The following is a 20,055-nucleotide window of genomic DNA, read 5'->3' as shown; positions in this document are numbered from 1 at the left end:
TTGATGTCATCAGAGGTTATCAGGATGCCAACTTAATTAAATTCATTGCTCTTAGCAAAAATTGTGTTATTAATTGGCCATGCATTATTAGATTTTGGGTGACAAATTAAGATGAAGTACATAGTTTTAACTCTATTCTTCTGAAGACCTACAACTTCCACAGCAGTTATTAATTGTGTTGTAAGAACTTTAACTCATTCTCATTGTCAGCTAATAGAACAGTGCCATCAGTATATGTGAAGATCTTAATATTGCTCCATTTTGTAATAATTTTACTTTTTCAGTTATTTTGATAATTAGGGGCCTATAATATTTAATACAAATGGAGATAGTGAATTGCTTGTTTGACTCATGTTTTGACCTCAAATGCAACTTTTATTTTGTGTTTTGAGTTCAAAGAGCAGAATTTTATTAAAATCATAAATTTTATTGGGATACCAAGTCACCTCACACATTTCCATAATTTTTTTATGTTAATACTATAAAGCGATGGAAAGACCTGGATGAAACAACAACAATATGGAAATTGTAGACAGCTACTCATCATATACAGGAGGCATTGAGTTGCAGACAGACACAATGAAAATGACTACTAAAATGTTAAAGTTTCCAGATAAAGCCCTTCTTCTGCTCTAGAAAACACTTGCACAGAAACACAACTCATGCATACGTGGTAACTGTCTCAAAGCACTAGAGCTCCGAGGCTCTAGTGCCCTGAGACAGTTACCATGTATGCATGAGCTGAGCTTGTGTGAACGTGCATGTTTTCTATTGCAGAATGAGGTCATTATCAAAAAGCTTTAATATTATAGTAATATTTTTAATTGTGCTTGTCTGTGACTCAGTGCCTCCTCTATATGGTAAGTAGCAATCTCTCCTTCTCCCATTGTTGTTAATATTATGAAAAGCTATTTTAAAATTGAACAGAGGTATATGTATATCTTGACTGAATTCATTTTCTTGCAACATCCTTAGCAAGTATGCACTGTGAATTATGGATCTGTCTGATCTAAATCCAAATTGGGCATCATTTAGGGAAACTTAAGTATATAGTCGTATCTTTGCTAAAAATAAATTTTTGTAATTTGTGTTCAACAACACAAATCCTTCATAGTTTGAACAATATGTTAGATCTCCCTTTTTATATGCAGGGTGCATACCACCTAAAATCAACACACACTCCAGCGCAGAGTGAAAATTTGTTCTGAAAATACCAACTTCTTTTTAATTCTTTCAGACAGTAGTGTAATAATTTTTAGAGGCTGCTCTTAAACACAAATTCATTGAACTTCCAAATCTCTTTTTTCATTTCTCATCACTTCCAGTAGGTTTATGGCTTTTAATTTTCTTATGAATTTCTTTATTTCCTACTAAACTGGGTTCTTCAAATAGAATACTCCCTGTTCTTTTGATGATAGCTCTATACTGATGTACAATTCAAAATTTGTTAAATTACCCTTTCAATCTGTTCGCAATCCTGCTTTTTTAATTTTTTTTATTTTTAGAAACATGCTGTCTTGGGCTAGTATGAACTGTCCTAGAGCTTTTACATTCTGGAGTTTGTCATATGGTGGTTTTCTGTCTTATGTATTTTGTAATTGCAATAATATTTTTTTCTTTTACATAAGAATTTCCCTGGAATGTTTCTGCTTTTCTTCAGCAATAAGACTGTTGTGGCTAACACAATCAACTGGCTTTGAAATGTCAAGGAACAAAGCACAGACTTTCATATGCTTATATAGTCTTTCTATTACAGGAACTAAAAAATTTGCTGGTATATCTACTTTAATAAACAAATATGTACCTCATTCAGAATGTTGTTTTTGTTTCTGTGAAATTCTACATTCTTTCTTAAATCACAATTTCCACTATTTTAGCAACGATTTGTTATTACTAATTGTCCTATCACTCCAGGGTTTTTCTTATACCTATAGTTTTTTAAAAGGCAGTAGAAAGTGCTCTACAATGATTGAATTAATCAGAATAATCATTAGCCTGATCAGCAAACATGATCAACCATTTGTTGACCTAGCTGATGTACCTGCTAGACCCTCAAAATTTTATTTTATTTTTGAAAAGTTGGCTATTTTTACTACCTTCATTTGTTGGAAGCAAGAGTAAGAATTCTTTTACAGTGTGAATGCTACTTGCCCTACTTTACTTTTGGAGAGCTGTCGTTTGTGAGGCTGTCAACTACTCCAACATTGTATACATTAAAAACGGGACTAACCTCAACTTGGCCCCTCCTCTCATTCTCTGTCTTCCCCAATATAATATCACCATTGTCTCTTTGAATTTTGTGTCTGTATTTGCATGAGACCATGAACTCTCCAAAATATTACTTGAGATTGCAAGTTCATTTTAGCAGAAGCTGGATTTACTTTCTGTTATTAACTTTCTGTGTGCTTCTTTTCCTTCCTGTAAACATAAGAACTGTCATGGGTTTTCATGTCCTCCTGTTACTGCTCCCCTTGACTTTATAATATTTGTTACACTGCATTTTTGCTCTTCACTTTATTTACAACTGTGTGTATAGTTAGCTGCTTACTCGGTGTTTATATACTAGTTTAATAATAAGCAGAAGACTTGTCATCCTTTCTCATGGTTTCAGATAATCAAATTCCTCTCTAGTTTTCTGGCTTCATTAACATTTGTAATTTCCTTAAGTTTTCTGGTTTTGTCTATCTTCCCTCCACAAATTCATTTTTAGTCATGTTGGCATCTGTTTATCAAACTGTTTTACCATAATAATTCAAAATTTCTGTATTTATTGCTTGCAAATCCTGCTTTCCCTCTAGTACATAAATAATTACATCTACATGTACATTCATCCTCACAAACCAATGTGAAATGTTTGGCAGAAGGCGCTAAGCATTTTCTACATGTTAGGGTTTCTTCATATTCCAATCACACATGGTGCATGGGAATAAAAACTGCTAAATCTGTCTGTGTAGGGCTGAAATTAGTTTACACTTGTCTTCCAGGTACCTACAAGTGTGATACATTGGCAGCTGAACTATCATTTTAAATTCTTCATTTCCGTTTGTTGAGGCTTTGTATATGGGCTGTTGCAGGATAATTAGTGTCTGTCTTCATGTATCTGCCAATCCAAGTCAACATGATCTAGCTGCAGTCCCAAAACATCTTTGTGTATCGGCTAATCCATGTTGTTCAACATTTCTGTGATGTTCTTCCATCTGTCAAACAAACCTGTGACCATTTTTTGCTGTCACTTCTTTGAGTACAACTGATATCTCCTGTCACTGCAGTTTGGCACGGATCCCACAAATGTAAGCAATATTCTGAGATTAGATACACTGTTTTGTAAGCAGTTTCTTGAAGTCTGCCACTACCTATACCTAAGCCTACGTGATCATTCCATTTCCTATCCAGACAAACTGTTACCCTCGGGTGTTTGTAGGAGTTGACTGAATACAGTGATGACTCACTGACATTTCAGCCATAAGATACCACATTTTTGTGTTTTGTGAAATGCACAGTTTTACATTTCTGTACATTTAAAGCAAGTTGCCAGTTTTTGCATCACTGAAATCTTATCAAGATCTATCTACATATTTTTTAATCTTTGATAACATATTGTTGGACTATGCAGTGTTAATGTAAAGTTGTAAATCTCATAGAAACCTTTTGTACAATTGTTATTGTCCATTTCATTTGTATTTAGATCAGCTGCGATTACTGTATATTGGGATTCCTTAAAAGCAATTTTAAAACTTTTATTAAACTGTTTAAATTAACCTAATATCAGTCATTTACCTTTTTGGAATTTTCCACTGTCCACTGAGTTTTGTCCTTAACTTCACTGCTATATTCCAGTTTGCCATCTGTTATCTTCAGAGATATATATTAGTGTTTCTGTAGGCTGTAGACCATTCATTTTCATTCAGCATATGTTCTGTCTAAATAAAAACATCCGATGCCTCACTCCTCATTGATGTGTCTCACCACTCATTGATATTTCTATTTCTTCTCATGATCTTGCTGTGTATTAAATATTTTGGTGCTAAATCATACAAAATGGTATGGATGTCCTAATTGTAAGAACAAGATTTATGCAATATTTGGCTCCAATTAACACTACCAGTTTCCCCTTCTCATCCCCATTGCAATATAGGTCATGCCTGGTGAAGCCGCATCTGCTGATAGTTCCAACATGTAAAACAGCAGTGTGTGCTAGGTCAGCCTCCATCAGCTTTGTCATCTCCGACTGTGCATTAAAAGATTTCACAGTTAGTTTCTATTAGGTTGGTGCATGTGTTTGTAGCTATTGTTTTAGGTTGGTGCATGAGTTTGTAGCTATTGTTTTAGGTTGGTGCATGAGTTTGTAGCTATTGTCCATAAGTTTAGTAAACACAACAGATGAACGGAAGGCTTTAGTCATCAATAATAATGTATTCCCCTTCACTGTTTACAACAGTCTGCCTATCCTGGGGTAACTTTTTGATTCTGCAACTGTAGAAATGTGGTTTTGAGGCCAAGAACTCATCAAGGCATCTTTGGAGCAAATTTTCATCCAGAACAGAAGTTTCTAGAAGGTTGCTTGATAGAGAGTGAAAAAAATGAAAATCTGAAGAAGGCACAAAACCAAGTGAATAAAGAGGGTGTGGAATGACTTCCCAACCAAACTCCTGTATAATGTTTTTTGTCAGTTTAGCAGAGTGTGGCAGGGGTTATCGTGGACTGTTATTGGACTGCAGTGATGGATACACATTAGGTAAGCAGTTTGTAGTATGCCGCACCATCACTGTTCCACCAGGTGTATAATGTTATCCTTTGTGGATGTATACAGGTCTTTGTACAAGGAGTAGTTGCTGTATTTTACCTATTCCTTTCTTTTTTTCTTGTGTCAGCATAAAGGCACCATTTCTAGTCACCTTACAATGATACAGGATTGGTATAGATGGTGCTGTTCATGAGTACCCATACACCCAAATTTGAACATTCCCCACAGCATACATATGCTACATGATGGTGGAATGATCACAGTTCATCACATTTGCCAGTTCTCGAGTACATTGATGTGGATCATTGTGGATTAATATGTTTAAATGGTCTTCATCAAACCCCCACAGAACTTCCTGAATGTGGAGAGTCACTAATATAAAAAATGATCCTCCTGAAAATGAGAAAACCATTTTTCTGCCATGCTCTGTCTGATGGCATCATCCCATCCTTGGAAAAATGTTTCTGGAAGCCTCCACCACCATCACACCTCTATTTAACTCAAACAGAAAACTATGTTTGAAATGTACCAATTTCTCCACCTGGCACTCCATTTTCTAGTGTCCACCATTCACTCACTTTCTACAAATGACATAATGAACAAATGTAAACTCACATAGCAACAGGGAACTACAAATAAAAAATGACAACCAACAAATAAACCCAGAGCACCTGGAATACTAACATGCAAAACAAAAACGCTATGAACTTATGCACCAACCTAATACAAACTTTATCATTATACCAGAACAATTACAAAAATTTATTTTGATATAATGAGTCAAGGAAACCATCATGTTCAAGTCAGCAATTGTGTTTTGCATCCCTTGTCCAGACAGAATTTACAACTGAACTCCATTTTATGCCATCCTTGGCATGTGCGGTATTGATTACAGGGATAAGAAAGGTAAGCCATTCTGTTATGTGAAGCAGACTGGAATAATCAAGACTGGTGGCATGATAAATAAATAAATAAATAAATAAATGAATAAATAAATACATGAGAAGAAAATCAAGGAAAGTTGCTCATCATCACTATTGACATTTAATTTGTGTATTGATGGAGCAAAGAGGGAAGTATAAATTCAATAAATTACACTTAGCCTATTTACCTGTAGCTGAATTGAAGAACACAAATAGAACATAAAAGAATAGGTAATGATGCTGTAGTGTATACATATGTATGAGTGCTACTGTGATTAGATGTACTGAAAAATAAGCTTTTTCTTGTATCATATTTATTAAAAGCTTATTATTTCAAGTTATAATTCTGAATGTTTCAACTTGCTGGAATATTACAAGAAGTGTGATATCATGAAGGAACATATATGCTTTATTCTGTCACTGAACCTTCTGACTGCCCTCAGGTTTGAACTTTCACCATTGAACATTTTCCAACTAAACAGAACAAGAGAGCAATGTGCAGAGCACTTCAACAGTGGTGTTGCATATTAGAAAACAGAAATATATAGCAGATCAATGCATGGAGCACAGAAAAGAGATATAGGAAGAGGGAGAGGAGAAAAATGGGAGGTGGCACAGGAGAGAAAGGTGAAGATGAAGAGGGAAAAAGGGAGGGGAGAGACAAGGGTAAAGTGCTGAAAAGGGAGAGAGAGCAAGAGAGAGGGAAGGGGAGGAAGAATGACTGCATTTGGGGGGGGGGGGGGGGGGGCTGTGAGACAGGGAGAAGGTATGAAGAAGGCAGTTCACTTTCTGGATGGAAAAGGAGTGGTGTGGACAAAAGAGAGAAGGGAAAAAGCAAGATGAGGCAGTGAGAGCAGGTTAGTGAAGGTTTAGGCCAGAGCAATTGTGAGAGCACGGGATGTGTTAGAGAGACAATTCTGATCTACACAACTCAGAGAAACTTTTGCTGCAAGGGAGTATCCAAACAACATGCATAGTGAAGCAGCTGTTGTAGTCATTTGTGTTGCGTGTGCAGCATTTTCGGCAACTGGATGGGCGAATTTGCAGTTCACCACAGTTTGGCGATGGCCAATCATGTGAGTAGACAGTTGGTTACTTGTCATGCCCTGTTCAGTGATTGCAGCATAGCTGATATATAACATGGCTGCTTTCACACTTGGTCCTGTCCTTTATTGGGTAGAAATGCCTATAACTGGACTGTGGTAGGAGGTGGTGTATTTATGGACAGGCCTTGGACCTGGGCTGAATGCAAGAGTTGTTCCAAGTAACCAACTGTCTAATCACATGAATGACCATAATTAAACTGCAACAAAATGCAAACTTGACCATCCAGTTACCAAACTTATTGCACACCACAACACAAACGACTTCAGCAGCTGCTTCATTATACAGGCAATTTGGATACTCCCTTCCAGCACAGGTTTCTCAGAACTATGCAGATGGGAATTATCTCTCCAACACATACAGCACTCTTGCAATCCTCCTGGCCTAAACCTCTGTCAATCTTTTCACACTGCCCCACTTTGGATTTTTCCTACTCTCTTCTGTCCCCACCTCTCCTTCTCCAGCCATATCATGCACTGTCTTCTCCCACCACACTTCCTCTCCCCACCCCCCTCCCCATCCAGACATTCTCCCACTCCCTTAACCTCTCATCTCCCCCCTTTTCAACCCCTCTCCCTTCTCTCTCCCCTTCCTTTCTCCCTCTTCATCTTCACCTTTATCTCCTTTTGCACCCTCCCCTGTTTTCCCCCTCTCCCTCTTCTTACATCTATTTTTGTTGTACCCTCTGTTCTCCTTTCATCTTGTTGTGTGGTCACAAAGTCATCTGTCCAAATGTCTGGCCCTTTCCCTGTACCCCACCTTGTGTTCTTCCATACCTCTTCCCCTCCTTCATCAGCTCAGTTAACTTCTTTAAGTAATCGAGTATCAATAATTAGTATTGCCATTTGTTGCGTTTGGGTGTCTGTCTGGCTTTGGGTGTGAATGTGTGCACTACTGTTAGAGAAAGAGCTAGCACTCAAAAGCTAGAGGGAAAGGTGTTTTCTATTATGTTTCTGCCCTCCGCTCATCGATCCACTATAGGTGAGTAGTTGCCTTTACTTTGTTTCACATGTTGCTCCATCCAGGAATTTCCATTATTGTTATTCAAATTTGGAGTTTGCTAAATAATTTTTTGACTAGCTATCATTATACAATTTTTATCTAAGCCAAGTTCTGTTATTATGCTTGAAACTGACTTTGCTGTGTGCATGGTGGGCATTATATAAGAAATCAGAGGTTCAAAAATGTAGAAGGAAATAAAAGATAAAGATTTCATGTTTTTAAGTAAGAATGCCCCCCCCCCCCCCCCGCCCCCCATGAACCATGGACCTTGCCATTGATCATTGATGGGGAAGCTTGTGTGCATTGAGAGGCCACATGAACGTGTGGTTCCTGAAGAGGGGCAGCAGCCTTTTCATTGACTGATCTGGCCTTGTAACACTAACCAAAATGGCCTTGCTGTGCTGGTACTGTGAACGGCTGAAAGCAAGGGGAAACTACAGCCGTAATATTTCCCGAGGGCATGCAGCTTTACTGTATGGTTAAATGATGATGGCATCCTCTTGGGTAAAATATTCTGGAGGTAAAATAGTCCCCCATTCAGATCTCTGGGCGGGGACTACTCAGGAGGACATTGTTATCAGGAGAAAGAAAACTGGCATTCTACAGATTGGAGTGTGGAATGTAAGATCCCTTAATCGGGCAGGTAGGTTAGAAAATTTAAAAAGGGAAATGGACAGGTTAAAGTTAGATATAGTGGTAATTAGTGAAGTTTGGTGGCACGAGGAACAAGACTTCTGGTCAGGTGAATACAGGGTTATAAATACAAAATCAAATAGGGGTAATGCAGGAGTATGTTTAATAATGAATAGGAAAATAGGAATGCAGGTAATCTACTACAAACAGCGTAGTGAATGCATTATTGTGGCCAAGATAGATACGAAGCCCACGCCTACCACAGTAGTACACGTTTATATGCCAACTAGCTCCGCAGACAACGAAGAGATTGATGAAATGTATGATGAGATAAAAGAAACTATTCAGATAGTAAAGGGAGACGAAAATTTAATAGTCATGGGTGACTGGAATTCGATAGTTGGAAAAGGAAGAGAAGCAAATGTAGTAGGTGAATATGGAATGGGGGTAAGGAATGAAAGAGGAAGCCGCCCGGTAGAATTTTGGAAGAATTTTGCACAGAGCATATCTTAATCATAGCTAACACTTGGTTCAAGAATCATAAAAGAAGGTTGTATACATGGAAGAAGCCTGGAGATACTAGAAGTTCTCAGATAGATTATATAATGGGGTGAGACAGAGATTCAGGAACCAGGTTTTAAATTTTAAGACATTTCCAGGAGCAGATGTGGACTCTGACCACAATCTATTGGTTATGAACTGTAGATTAAAATTGAAGAAACTGAAAAAAGGTGGGAATTTGAGGAAATGGGACCTGGATAAACTGAAAGAACCAGAAGTTGTAGAGAATTTCAGAGAGAGGATTTGGGAACAATTGACAAGAACAGGGGAAAGAAATACAGTAGAAGAAGAGTGGGTAGCTTTGAGAGATGAAATAGTGACGGTAGCAGAGGATCAAGTAGGTAAAAAGATGAGGGCTAATAGAAACCCTTGGGTAACAGAAGAGACAGTGCATTTAATTGATGAAAGGAGAAAATATAAAAATGCAGTAAATGAAGCAGACAAAAAGGAATACAAACGTCTCAAAAATGAGATCGACAGAAAGTGCAAAATGGCTAAGCAGGGATGGCTAGAGGACAAATGTAAGGATGTAGAGGAGCATATCACTAGGAGTAAGATAGATATTGCCTACAGGAAAATTAAAGAGACCTTTGGGGAAAAGAGAACCACTTGCACGATTATCAAGAGCTCAGATGGAAACCCAGTTCTAAGCAAAGAAGGGAAAGCAGAAAAGTGGAAGGAGTATATAGAGGATCTATACAAGGGTCTTGTTCTTGAGGACAATATTATAGAAATGGAAGAGAATGTAGATGATGATGAAATAGGAGATATGATACTACATGAAGAGTTTGACAGAGCACTGAAAGACCTAAGTTGAAACAAGGCTCCAGGAGTATACAACATTCCATTAGAACTACTGACAGCCTTGGGTGAGACAGGCCTAACAAAGCTCTACCATCTAGTGAACAAGATGTGTGAGACAGCCGAAATACCCTCAGACTTCAAGAAGAATATAATAATTCCAATCCCAGAGAAAGCAGGTGTTGAAAGATGTGAAAATTACCAAACTGTCAGTTTAATAAGCCACGGCTGCAAAATACTAACATGAATTCTTTACAGATGAATGGAAAAACTGGTAGAAGCTGACCTCAGGGAAGATCAGTTTGCATTCTATAGAGATATTGGAATATGTGAGGCAATACTGACCCTATGACTTATCTTAGAAGATAGATTAAGGAAAGGCAAACCTACATTTCTAGCATTTGTAGACTTAGAGAAAGCTTTTGACAATGTTGAGTTGCATACTCTCTTTCAAATTCTGAAGGTGGCAGGGGTAAAATACAGGGAGCGAAAGGCTATTTACAATTTGTACAGAAACCAGATGGCAGTTATAAGAGGTGAGGGGCATGAAAGGGAAGCAGTGGTTGGAAAGGGAGTGAGACAGGGTTGTAGCCTCTCCCTGATGCTATTCAATCTTTATATTGAGCAAGCAGTAAAAGAAACAAAAGAAAAGCTCAGAGTAGGTATTAAAATCCATGAAGAAGAAATAAAAACTTGTGGTTCGCTGATGACATTGTAATTCTGTCAGAGACACCAAAGGACTTGGAAGAGCAGTTGAACGGAATGGACAGTGAATTGAAAGGAGGATATAGGATGTACATCAACAAAAGCAAAATGAGGATAATGGAATGTAGTCGAATTACGTCGGGTGATGCTGAGGGAATTAGATTAGGAAATGAGACACTTAAAGCAGTAAATAAGTTTTGCTATTTGGGGAGCAAAATAACTGATGATGGTCAAAGTAGAGAGGATATAAAATGGTCTGGCAATGGCAAGGGAAGTGTCTGTGAAGAAGAGAAATTTGTTAACATCGAGTATAGATTTAAGTGTCAGGAAGTCGTTTCTGAAAATATCTGTATGGAGTGTAACCATGTATGGAAGTGAAATGTGGATGATAAATGGTTTAGACAAGAAGAGAATAGAAGCTTTCAAGATGTGGTGCTGCAGAATAATGCTGAAGATTAGATGGGTAGATCACATAACTAATGAGGAGGTATTGAATAGAATTGGAGAGAAGAGAAATTTGTGGCACAGTTGGACAAGAGGAAGGGACCAGTTGGTAGGGCATATTCTGAGGCATCAAGGGATTACCAATTTGGTATTGGAGGGCAGCGTGGAGGGTAAAAATTGTAGAGGGAGACCAAGAGAAAAATACACTAAACAGATTCAGAAGGATGTAGGTTGCAATATGTACTGGGAGATGAAGAAGCTTGCACAGGATAGAGTAGCATGGAGAGCTGCATCAAACTAGTCTCTGGACTGAAGACCACAACAAAAACAACAAGTAAGGGTGACATGAATTTTTTTGTGTCCTGTTTCAGACACTCATTTCTGTGGTGTTAGTAGCCTTGTAAAATTAGCTGAGTTTCACCAGAAAATTACTACATAATCAGAAGAACATCAGAAATTATCTGATAAATGGCAGCATTCATTATAATTGAACAAGAGGCAGACTAACATAGAACATCATTTTCTTCAAGGGAATAAAACTGTGCAGTAAATTTTCCAAGGAGGTGAAAGGGACAAATAAAATCAAAATATTTAAAAAGTTAGTTAAAGCGTATGTCTTAAGTAAATCATACTACAGAGTTAAGGATTATTTAGATGACACAGAAAAATTGATATTATTTCATAATAAACAACTGGAATTCTATAGTAAACTTTCATGGTTTATTGGTTATCATCATAAAATCCTGGACCCAGAATTTTGCCAGAAAATTGTAACCCTTTTCCATTCTCTTGACCTCAACACCACACTCACTGTGGTCAGGTGTTAAATCAGCTTTTTCAGATGAGCCAATGGGACAAAATGAAAGATTTGGTACAATGGTGATGCAGCATAAAAAAAAGGAAATTTCACAAGAGAACAAGAGTAGGTTAGCCAGTCCCTCCCCTCCATCCTCTTCTCCTACTAATATAACTTTTATTACTACATCTGTATAATATTCATCACAAAATATGGATTTCTGTTAAATTGTAGCTTACTATACAGCAATATTTCTCTCACATTAGAGAATTTTATTCTTGGAGTGATCTATTTCATTTTTTCTTTTATAATGGTAGATATTCATTTAACTTTTTCATTGATAAATTACCAGAAGAAAGTAAACTAACTCACCTAAGCTACACCACTACTTCATTATACTCCTATACTGAAATGAGTGAAATTATTGAACATAAGAAAATACAGTCTTTTTTATAACAACGTTTTCAGCATGAAAATATTAGATAAGGAAAGAGAAGGGAAATGTCTGCTAAATGTTGTTGGCAAAGTAAAATGCATTAGAAAAAAATTACTGGATAATACTGATGAATGTAAATATATGAGGTAAACAATGGATATGGGTGGAATGCAAACATGTGATTAAAATGTACTTCTTGTACTGTATTTTCTCAAAAGCTAGTGTTCTTTCACCACATTTACATTATCTTTTAATTTCACTGCATGTTACTTAGACTATTATGACTTCTACAGGATTTTTTTTTTTATTCAGGTGATGAAACTGCAGAAAATTCAGGAAGATTAGCTTCAGATGAGGAACGAGAATATGGAAAAATTCCCAAAAAGCTTTACATTGAATATCTAAAGGCCTGTGGGATTCTAGTGGGTGGAACTTATTTAATTCTCACTTTTTCTTGGCAGGGTCTAAGAATATATACAGACTACTGGTTAAGTGAGTGGAGTGAACAGGCAGATGCAGCTGTTGATAATTTTGAAAATCAGGTTTGTAAAATACACGTGTACCTTAAAAACTACTGTTTTATTTTGATATATTGACTTAATGTAACACATGATTCTTTACATGATTAATTAGTTATGTAATAAGAGTTTATCAATCATTTCACAATGTATTTCTTGTAACTGGTTATGTGCATTTCACTTCTTCAATATTCATTGTTGAGGGATCTGTGTTTTACTTTATCTTATGTTATTTTTTTGGTTATAGGCTTCCATAGCAAACTACTTCCAAATTTATGCAGGGCTGTCCATATTGTCAATTGTGTTGTCGCTATCTTCCAATGCAATTGGGCAGTTGTCAGGCTCAAGAGCAAGAAGAATTTTGCATGAAGCAATGTTATTCAATATTCTCAAATGCCCACTTAAGTTTTTTGAAACAACTCCTGTTGGAAGAATAATAAACAGGTTCTCAACAGATACAAATGTCATTGATAAGGTAAGAAGTGAGACAGATCGTAAAAGTTAGGCAGAAATATAACATTTTTATTCTTATAATAAAATAAGAATGTCAGTTGTAAATATTAAAGTTATGAAGAATAATCTATTAACTAAATGCTAAATTCATTTTGTGGCTGTGGAAAAAAGAAATCAAAGTACAAATTTGAAGGTATGATCTTTTTTCCCTTATTTGATCCTTTGCTTTATACTGACTATGTTATTGTGACTCTCACTTATGCTGTATGTCTGTGAAAGACTCAGAATCACATTATGCTGTGCTTTGAATTTCATGTTGCACTATAGACTTCCTGTCACTAGTCAGCCATTCCTAATTCAGTGGTTTTTGTGGGTATTTAACCATAATAATACAGCTACCCAAGAACAGTAATATTCAAACCAGCCTTTGAGTAATGACTGTTTTTAATTGCAAGATATAGTATTTTTTCAACCAGCCATAAACAGTTTCTCAGATGTCTTCTAAATCTGTGTTTAATTTGAAATAGTTTACCCTTGATGTCATAAGTTCATTCCCGCTGATTTAAGATCGAAGAAATTAGTTACATATGGGTACAAATTTTATATCATGAGTCAACTATATATGTAATTTCATAAGATATTTGTAAAAACAGTCACTGTCTGTTGCACATGCTGAAAGAGAGTCCTGAAAAGCAGTGCTTGGGTTCAAGTCCACAATCAACAGAACATGTGTTCCACAAAGAGCTGTTCCAGCCCTTCTTGTTGTCACAGGAGGACAGAACAGCTGTAGTTCCAATTGCATCCCATATACAGGAGAGCCTTTTACCTCAAACTCATAAGTAGTGATCTACAGTTGTTGGATGAAAATATGGAAACACCACAAGAAATGCAGGTTTGAACATAAACACAGATGCTAGCCAAGCCTGCAGGTCATACTGGTGTGTTTGATCATGAACAGCTCCTGTGCAATGTCCTCGATACATTGCGAGCGTCAGTCATGGTCAGAACAGTGTTCTGTGTAGTTGTGATTCTATTATGTCAGAGCTAAGTGAATTCAAACATGGGCAAATGGTTGGTGCTTGTATGGGGGGTGATTCCATAACCAAGGTAGCTGAAGTGTTTAGTGTTTCAAGAGGCACCATACTGAATATTTATACTGCATATGGGGAAAGTGGGAAAAAATCATCTGCTAAGTCACAAAGCAGATGAAAGAGTTTGCCAAGTGATTGTGACAGACAGTTTTTAAGGAGGATTGTGATGAATAATAAGAGGATGACAGCTGCAAAAGTCACTGCAGAACTGTATGTCACACTCATGAACCCTGTCAATCTGTAATCTTACCCTCCTACGCATCACTATTAAAATTCTCTGTATTTGCACAGATTTCGAAAGCCTCAAGAGGTGTAAGATGTACAAGAGGAAAACTTATTACTTATCTTGATTTTTATCTTCTTATTGTTGGCTCTATTTCTTGTTGTGTGTAGGGGTACATTCTTGAGGCTGTAATTTTTATAACATTGCGGGTTCTTGAAGACGAAATAACTGATAAAGATTTGTCTGTTGCTATGAACATCTTTTTATTTTATCCCATTCTTTTATATCATACCGACTTTACAATTCCACTTCTAGCTATCACACCACAAATTACATTGTTAGAAACACAATCAAAAATGCAGATGTATGCCCACCACTATTTACATTCTGCCATACTCACAATTTCCAAAGTGTTTACTAAGCAAAAGAGTTTACAAAAGAATCTTTACTAATTTATATCATTATTTTATAAATGAGTTGAGAATTCAATTTAATAATTAGCATTAGATTGTGCAATTAATAATATGAATTTTAAGTATACCAGAAATTTTGTAATTCCAAATATTTTTAAAAGAAGAGTAATTTTAACTGTTAGTACACATTGATTGTAACACACTGATTTCTTTTTATATGTTTTATCCTGAAATGTATTACATTGTTTACAAAATCATGTGAAGTTCACTCAGTTAAACAGCCGAGAATGTTCACTTATACAAGAATCAAGAGTATACATGGTATCGGTTATTTCTACAGAGAAAAAGGTAATGTTAAGGGGGGGTGACCCATTACAAATGCCCCATAAGCTCACAGGGTGAGCTGGAATTCTGAAACCACTCGTCAGTGATGTAAATGCCCGCAGGAAAATGTGGTGCTGAAGCCATAAAACCCAGACTACGGAGCGATGGAAGAAAGCCATCTGGTCAGATGAGTATTTTTGCACACTATTTCAAACTTCTGGCTGAGTTTATGTCCCAGGATTGAAACATGGAAGGGGTTCAGTGATTATTTGAGAAGCCATATTGTGGTATTCCATGGGCTCCCTGAGTACTCTGCAAGGCCACATTACTGCCAAAGATTATGACGTAATATAATAGTTATAAAATTTAATATATTTTGGTTGATCATGGTATTAGTGATGCTGTGTTCAAAGATGACAGGGCCCCTGCTCACACAGCTCATTACCTCCAGGACTGGTTTTGTGAGGGTGTCTCCTTCATCATTATCTGAACTTGCCACTATTGTGCATGATGAATGGTATAAGATTCTCTTGCAAACCATGTATTTATCCATTTCAAGATGACTGGAAGCTGTTTTGAATGTCAATGGTTTTGCTACACCATGTTAGGCATGGTAATGTATTGAATTCTTGGTGTTTCCATAATACTGTCCACCCCTCATATCATGATTGTGTTAGACACATAGATGTTGGAGGGATCTTAAACTCCCTTCATCTGCTGAAGATAAAAATTCGTTACAACAGAAGGAATGATGTGGAATTTTACATTTTGATTCCAGAATTTATAAATAATTTCTCTACTTTCTTTTCAGCAAAATTTCTTTCATCTACACAGAAGAAATATCTGTTATTTCTACCAGTTCTGAAGTACTTATAAAAATACACATTCTGTTTTTTCCCCCTGATTTTTAGGTTATGTTGTGCATGTAATTCAACTATGACTCCTTCAAAACACTCTGCTTTGACTGAGGGTGCTGTGTGAAGCAAACATGGAGGACTTTTCTGTACTATTTGCTTTTTTAAATCAGAACAAACCTACTGTTTACATTTCTTTTGAAGAGACTGGGTTTTGTAACTGTGACTTGGTTCTTTGAAATGCTGCATAACCAACTTTCCTGTTTCACTTTGTCTTGTTTCTTATTAAAATTTTGACATTTCAAAATCTGCTTATGACACACAGAAAGGACAGAGAAGATTAATAGCATGTCTGCCTTGAATGTGTGAAAAAGTTGTCAAATTTATCAATTATACTCTATTGGCTCTCCAAACTTGTATAATATATATTATAACTATTTTTATCAGATGAAATTATGGTGGATTTTCCAGTAGTTTATTGTTTCTATGTGACCTAGTGATTTTTATTGTCAGATGATATAGTGGAGTTTCCAGTACCCTATTGCTTCCATGTGACCTAGTGATTTTTATGACTTCTTTAACAGTTGAGTTGGCAAAACTGAGATCAATAAGTTCAATAAGCAAAGCTTATTCAAGGAACTGAATGCAATTTTGCTTACACAGTTAACCTGTTATATAACGATCCAAATTCCCTTTGATCTGTTCTTGGAACTCTCTCTCTCTCTCTCTCTCTCTCTCTCTCTCTCTCTCTCTCTCTCTCTCCCTTCCTCCCTTCCTCCCTTCCTCCCTCTATCCCTCCCTCCTTCCCTCCCCTTCTCCTTCCCTCATCTCTTCCCCCCTCTCTTTATTGCATAAAGCAAATTATTTTTGGTTTTTAGGTAACATAATAAAGTATATTGCAATATTGCCTGTAGTGCATCTGTAAACCTTTCTCCTGGCTTCCACTGTAATGGTCTGTGAGCCTCTGTGAAGGAACACTGAATTGATAGTGTTGCAGGATCATTTTTAGGAAATAATTTAATTTCCTACTTTATTGTCACAGTAAAAAAATTGAGTAATTAATAAAAATCTGTAACCAAGATTCAATGGACATAGAGATTTAATTCTTGTCATAACTGTTAAAGGAGAACCACAAAAAAACAAGATGCTAAAGGTCAAATGCAGGTATTTCACTCAAGATAACATTAACAATATTTCAAGAAAGGAATTTTCACTCTGCAGTGGAGTGTGTGCTGACATGAAACTTCCTGGCAGATTAAAACTATGTGCTGGACTGAGACACGAAGTCAGGACCTTTGCCTTTCATGGACAAGTGCTCTACCAACTGTGCTACCATGCATGACTCATGACCTCTCCTCAAAGCTTTGCTTGTGTAAGTACCTCATCTCCTACCTTCCACACTTCATAGAAGCTCTCCAGCGAAACTTGCAGAGCTAGCACTCCTGGAAGAAAGGAGGTTGCAGAGATATGGCTTAGGAGATGGGAGGTAATAGATGAGATACTGGCAGAAGTAAAACTGTTGAGGAAGAGTCATGAGTCATGTTTGGGTAGCTCAGTTGGATGAGCACTTGCCTACAAAAGGCAAAGGTCCCAACATTACATCTCGATCCAGCACACAGTTTCAATCTGCCAAGAAGTTCCATATCAGCACACACTCCACTGCAAAGTCCTAGGCTGTGACTAAGCCATATCTCTGCAATATCCTTTCTTTCAGAAGTGCTAGTCTTGCAAGTTTAACAATATAGCTTCTCTGAAATTTCGAAGATACTGGCAGAAGTAAAGCTGTGAGGACGGGTTGTGACTCATGCTCGGATAGCTCGGGTGATATAGCACTTGCTTGCAAAAGGCAAAGTTCTTGAGTTCCAGTCTTGGACCATCACATACTTTTAATCTGCCAGAAAGTTTCATTAACCATCTTAATGCATTACTAGTAGTATGAAAATGGTAGACTGTTACTCGTCACATACAGGAAACATTGAGTGGCGGAAGGGCACAGTGAAAAAGACTGCTAAATATTATTCAGCTGTTGGACTAAGTCCTTCATCAGATGTAGACACAAAACTCACAACATGGTCACTGTTGTCTCTGGGAACTAAGGCCCAAATGTGACTGCATCAGAGGTGTGTCTTTGTTAGGTTAAGTAGTCAGGGTACAGAAGAGTTATGAGGGTGAGGATGAGGAGAGAAGGCAAAAAGTATTGGTGGAAGAAATTCCTAATGGCACAAAGGGGAGAGGACAAAGTAGAGAATGGGGGAAAAGACTCTGCAAACAAATTGTAGGTATAGAAGGCTTGTATAGGGCTGGAGTGGGAGTAGGAAGGGGACAGCAGAGGTTGTGGATGTGGCTGATTAGAGGAATGAAGGATATTGCAGGGAGGGTTTCCACATGCACAAATCAGAAAAGCTGGTGTTAGCAGAAAGAATACAGGTGATGCAGGCTGTGCAGCAATCACTGAAATCAAGCACATCATGTTGAGCATCATGGTCAGCAATTGGGTGTATCAGTTTTTGGCCATAATTTGATGGTTGCCATTCACATGGACAGATAGCTTACTAGTGATCACGGCCAGATAGAACGGAGCACTGTGGTTGCTGCAGAGTTGGTAGATCACATGTCTGCTTTCACAGGTGGCCCTACCTTTGTGTGGATAGGGATTGCCTCTGACAGGACTGGAACAGATGATAGTAGGAGGATATATGGAGCAGCTCTTGCATCTAGCATTTTTACAGGGATGCAAGCCATGGGCCAAAGAGTTTGGAGGAAGGGTAGAATAGGGATGGACAAAGATATTATAAGGTCATATGTAGGTGGGATGAGCAGTGGAATACCACTGTTGCAGGGATAAGGACCGAGCGAGGTGGCGCAGTGGTAGCACACTGGACTCGCATTCGGGAGGACGACGGTTCAATCCCGTCTCCGGCCATCCTGATTTAGGTTTTCCGTGATTTCCCTAAATCGTTTCAGGCGAATGCCGAGATGGTTCCTTTGAAAGGGCACAGCCGATTTCCTTCCCAATCCTTCCCTAACCTGAGCTTGCACTCCGTCTCTAATGACCTCGTTGTCGACGGGACGTTAAACACTAACCACCACCAGGGATAAGGAGGATATTTCTGATGTCATGGTAAGATGACAAGTAGTCAAGTCACTGGTGGACAACAGATACAGTTGCTCCAGTGCTGGGTGGTAATGAGCCACAAGGGAGGCATTCCTTTGTAGTCAGTCAATGGGGGTGGGGTGTGGATGGAGGTAACTGGGGAGATAAGGCATAGGATTCTTGTTTCTGGACATAGCGAGGAGTGTGAATTTGGTCTGTGATGGCCTCAGTGAGGCCCTTGAGATATTTTGAGAAGGATTTCTCATCACTGTAGTTGGCTATGCTTATGGAAGGGACTTATTGTTGTGGAATGGATGGCAGCTGTTAAACTGGAGAGATTGTTGGTGGTTGGTAGGTATGACGTAGGTGCAGGAGCAAATTTAGCTATTTGCTACCCCTAGACAGAGAAGAATACTTCCACTGATCTCTTTTACATAATTGTACAACCTAGTAACTTATATTTGTACATAACTGAATACTATGACTTTTCCTGCTCATAATAATAATAATAATAATAAATACACGCATATTGAACTCACCAAACCCAAGTTAGGCAAAGCTGTTTACAGCATACTTTTTTTGTAGCCAGTTTGTCAATCTCATCTTCATAGTACTCGTATAGATGCTATAGTATTCAGAATTCATGGAGAGGATGCCAATACTATTGACTGAATGCTCTAATATGGATGACTGCAAGTAATCCTTGAGTCTTTTGAGGGGTGAGAAAGAGCACTGGGTCAAACAGTTGGTTGCAGTGGTTGACAAAAATATTCTTAGGGCAATCTCCAATTTAGGAAACAGTCTGTGAACATGTTTTTTCGTGCAACATGCTGTACAAAGTACTTAGGGAGGAGGTTTTCATTTTGTTACTTTTCAGATATACTTTGAAATAAATAACCTCATCACTCAAAAATTCTTCCAAGTCATCTTTTTAAT

The 20,055-nt window shown here is 37.6% G+C and overlaps 1 protein-coding gene across 2 annotated transcripts in view; it reads left to right on the top strand.

The window, feature by feature from the left end:
* The window catches only part of LOC126478212 (ATP-binding cassette sub-family C member Sur), a 402,049-nt gene that overhangs the window by 252,236 nt on the left and 129,758 nt on the right, over positions 1 to 20,055 (top strand). For both annotated transcript variants that reach the window (XM_050103682.1, XM_050103681.1), the window contains exons 18-19: positions 12,462 to 12,691; positions 12,915 to 13,142. In XM_050103682.1, the coding sequence (XP_049959639.1) occupies positions 12,462 to 12,691; positions 12,915 to 13,142 (458 nt within the window). The remainder of the gene's footprint in view (positions 1 to 12,461; positions 12,692 to 12,914; positions 13,143 to 20,055) is intronic.

Source organism: Schistocerca serialis, chromosome 1, assembly GCF_023864345.2.
Source record: "Schistocerca serialis cubense isolate TAMUIC-IGC-003099 chromosome 1, iqSchSeri2.2, whole genome shotgun sequence".
NCBI classification, from domain to species: Eukaryota; Metazoa; Arthropoda; class Insecta; order Orthoptera; family Acrididae; genus Schistocerca; species Schistocerca serialis.
Note: the sequence above shows the minus strand (reverse complement) of the source record. Positions and strands in the feature narration are given on the sequence as shown.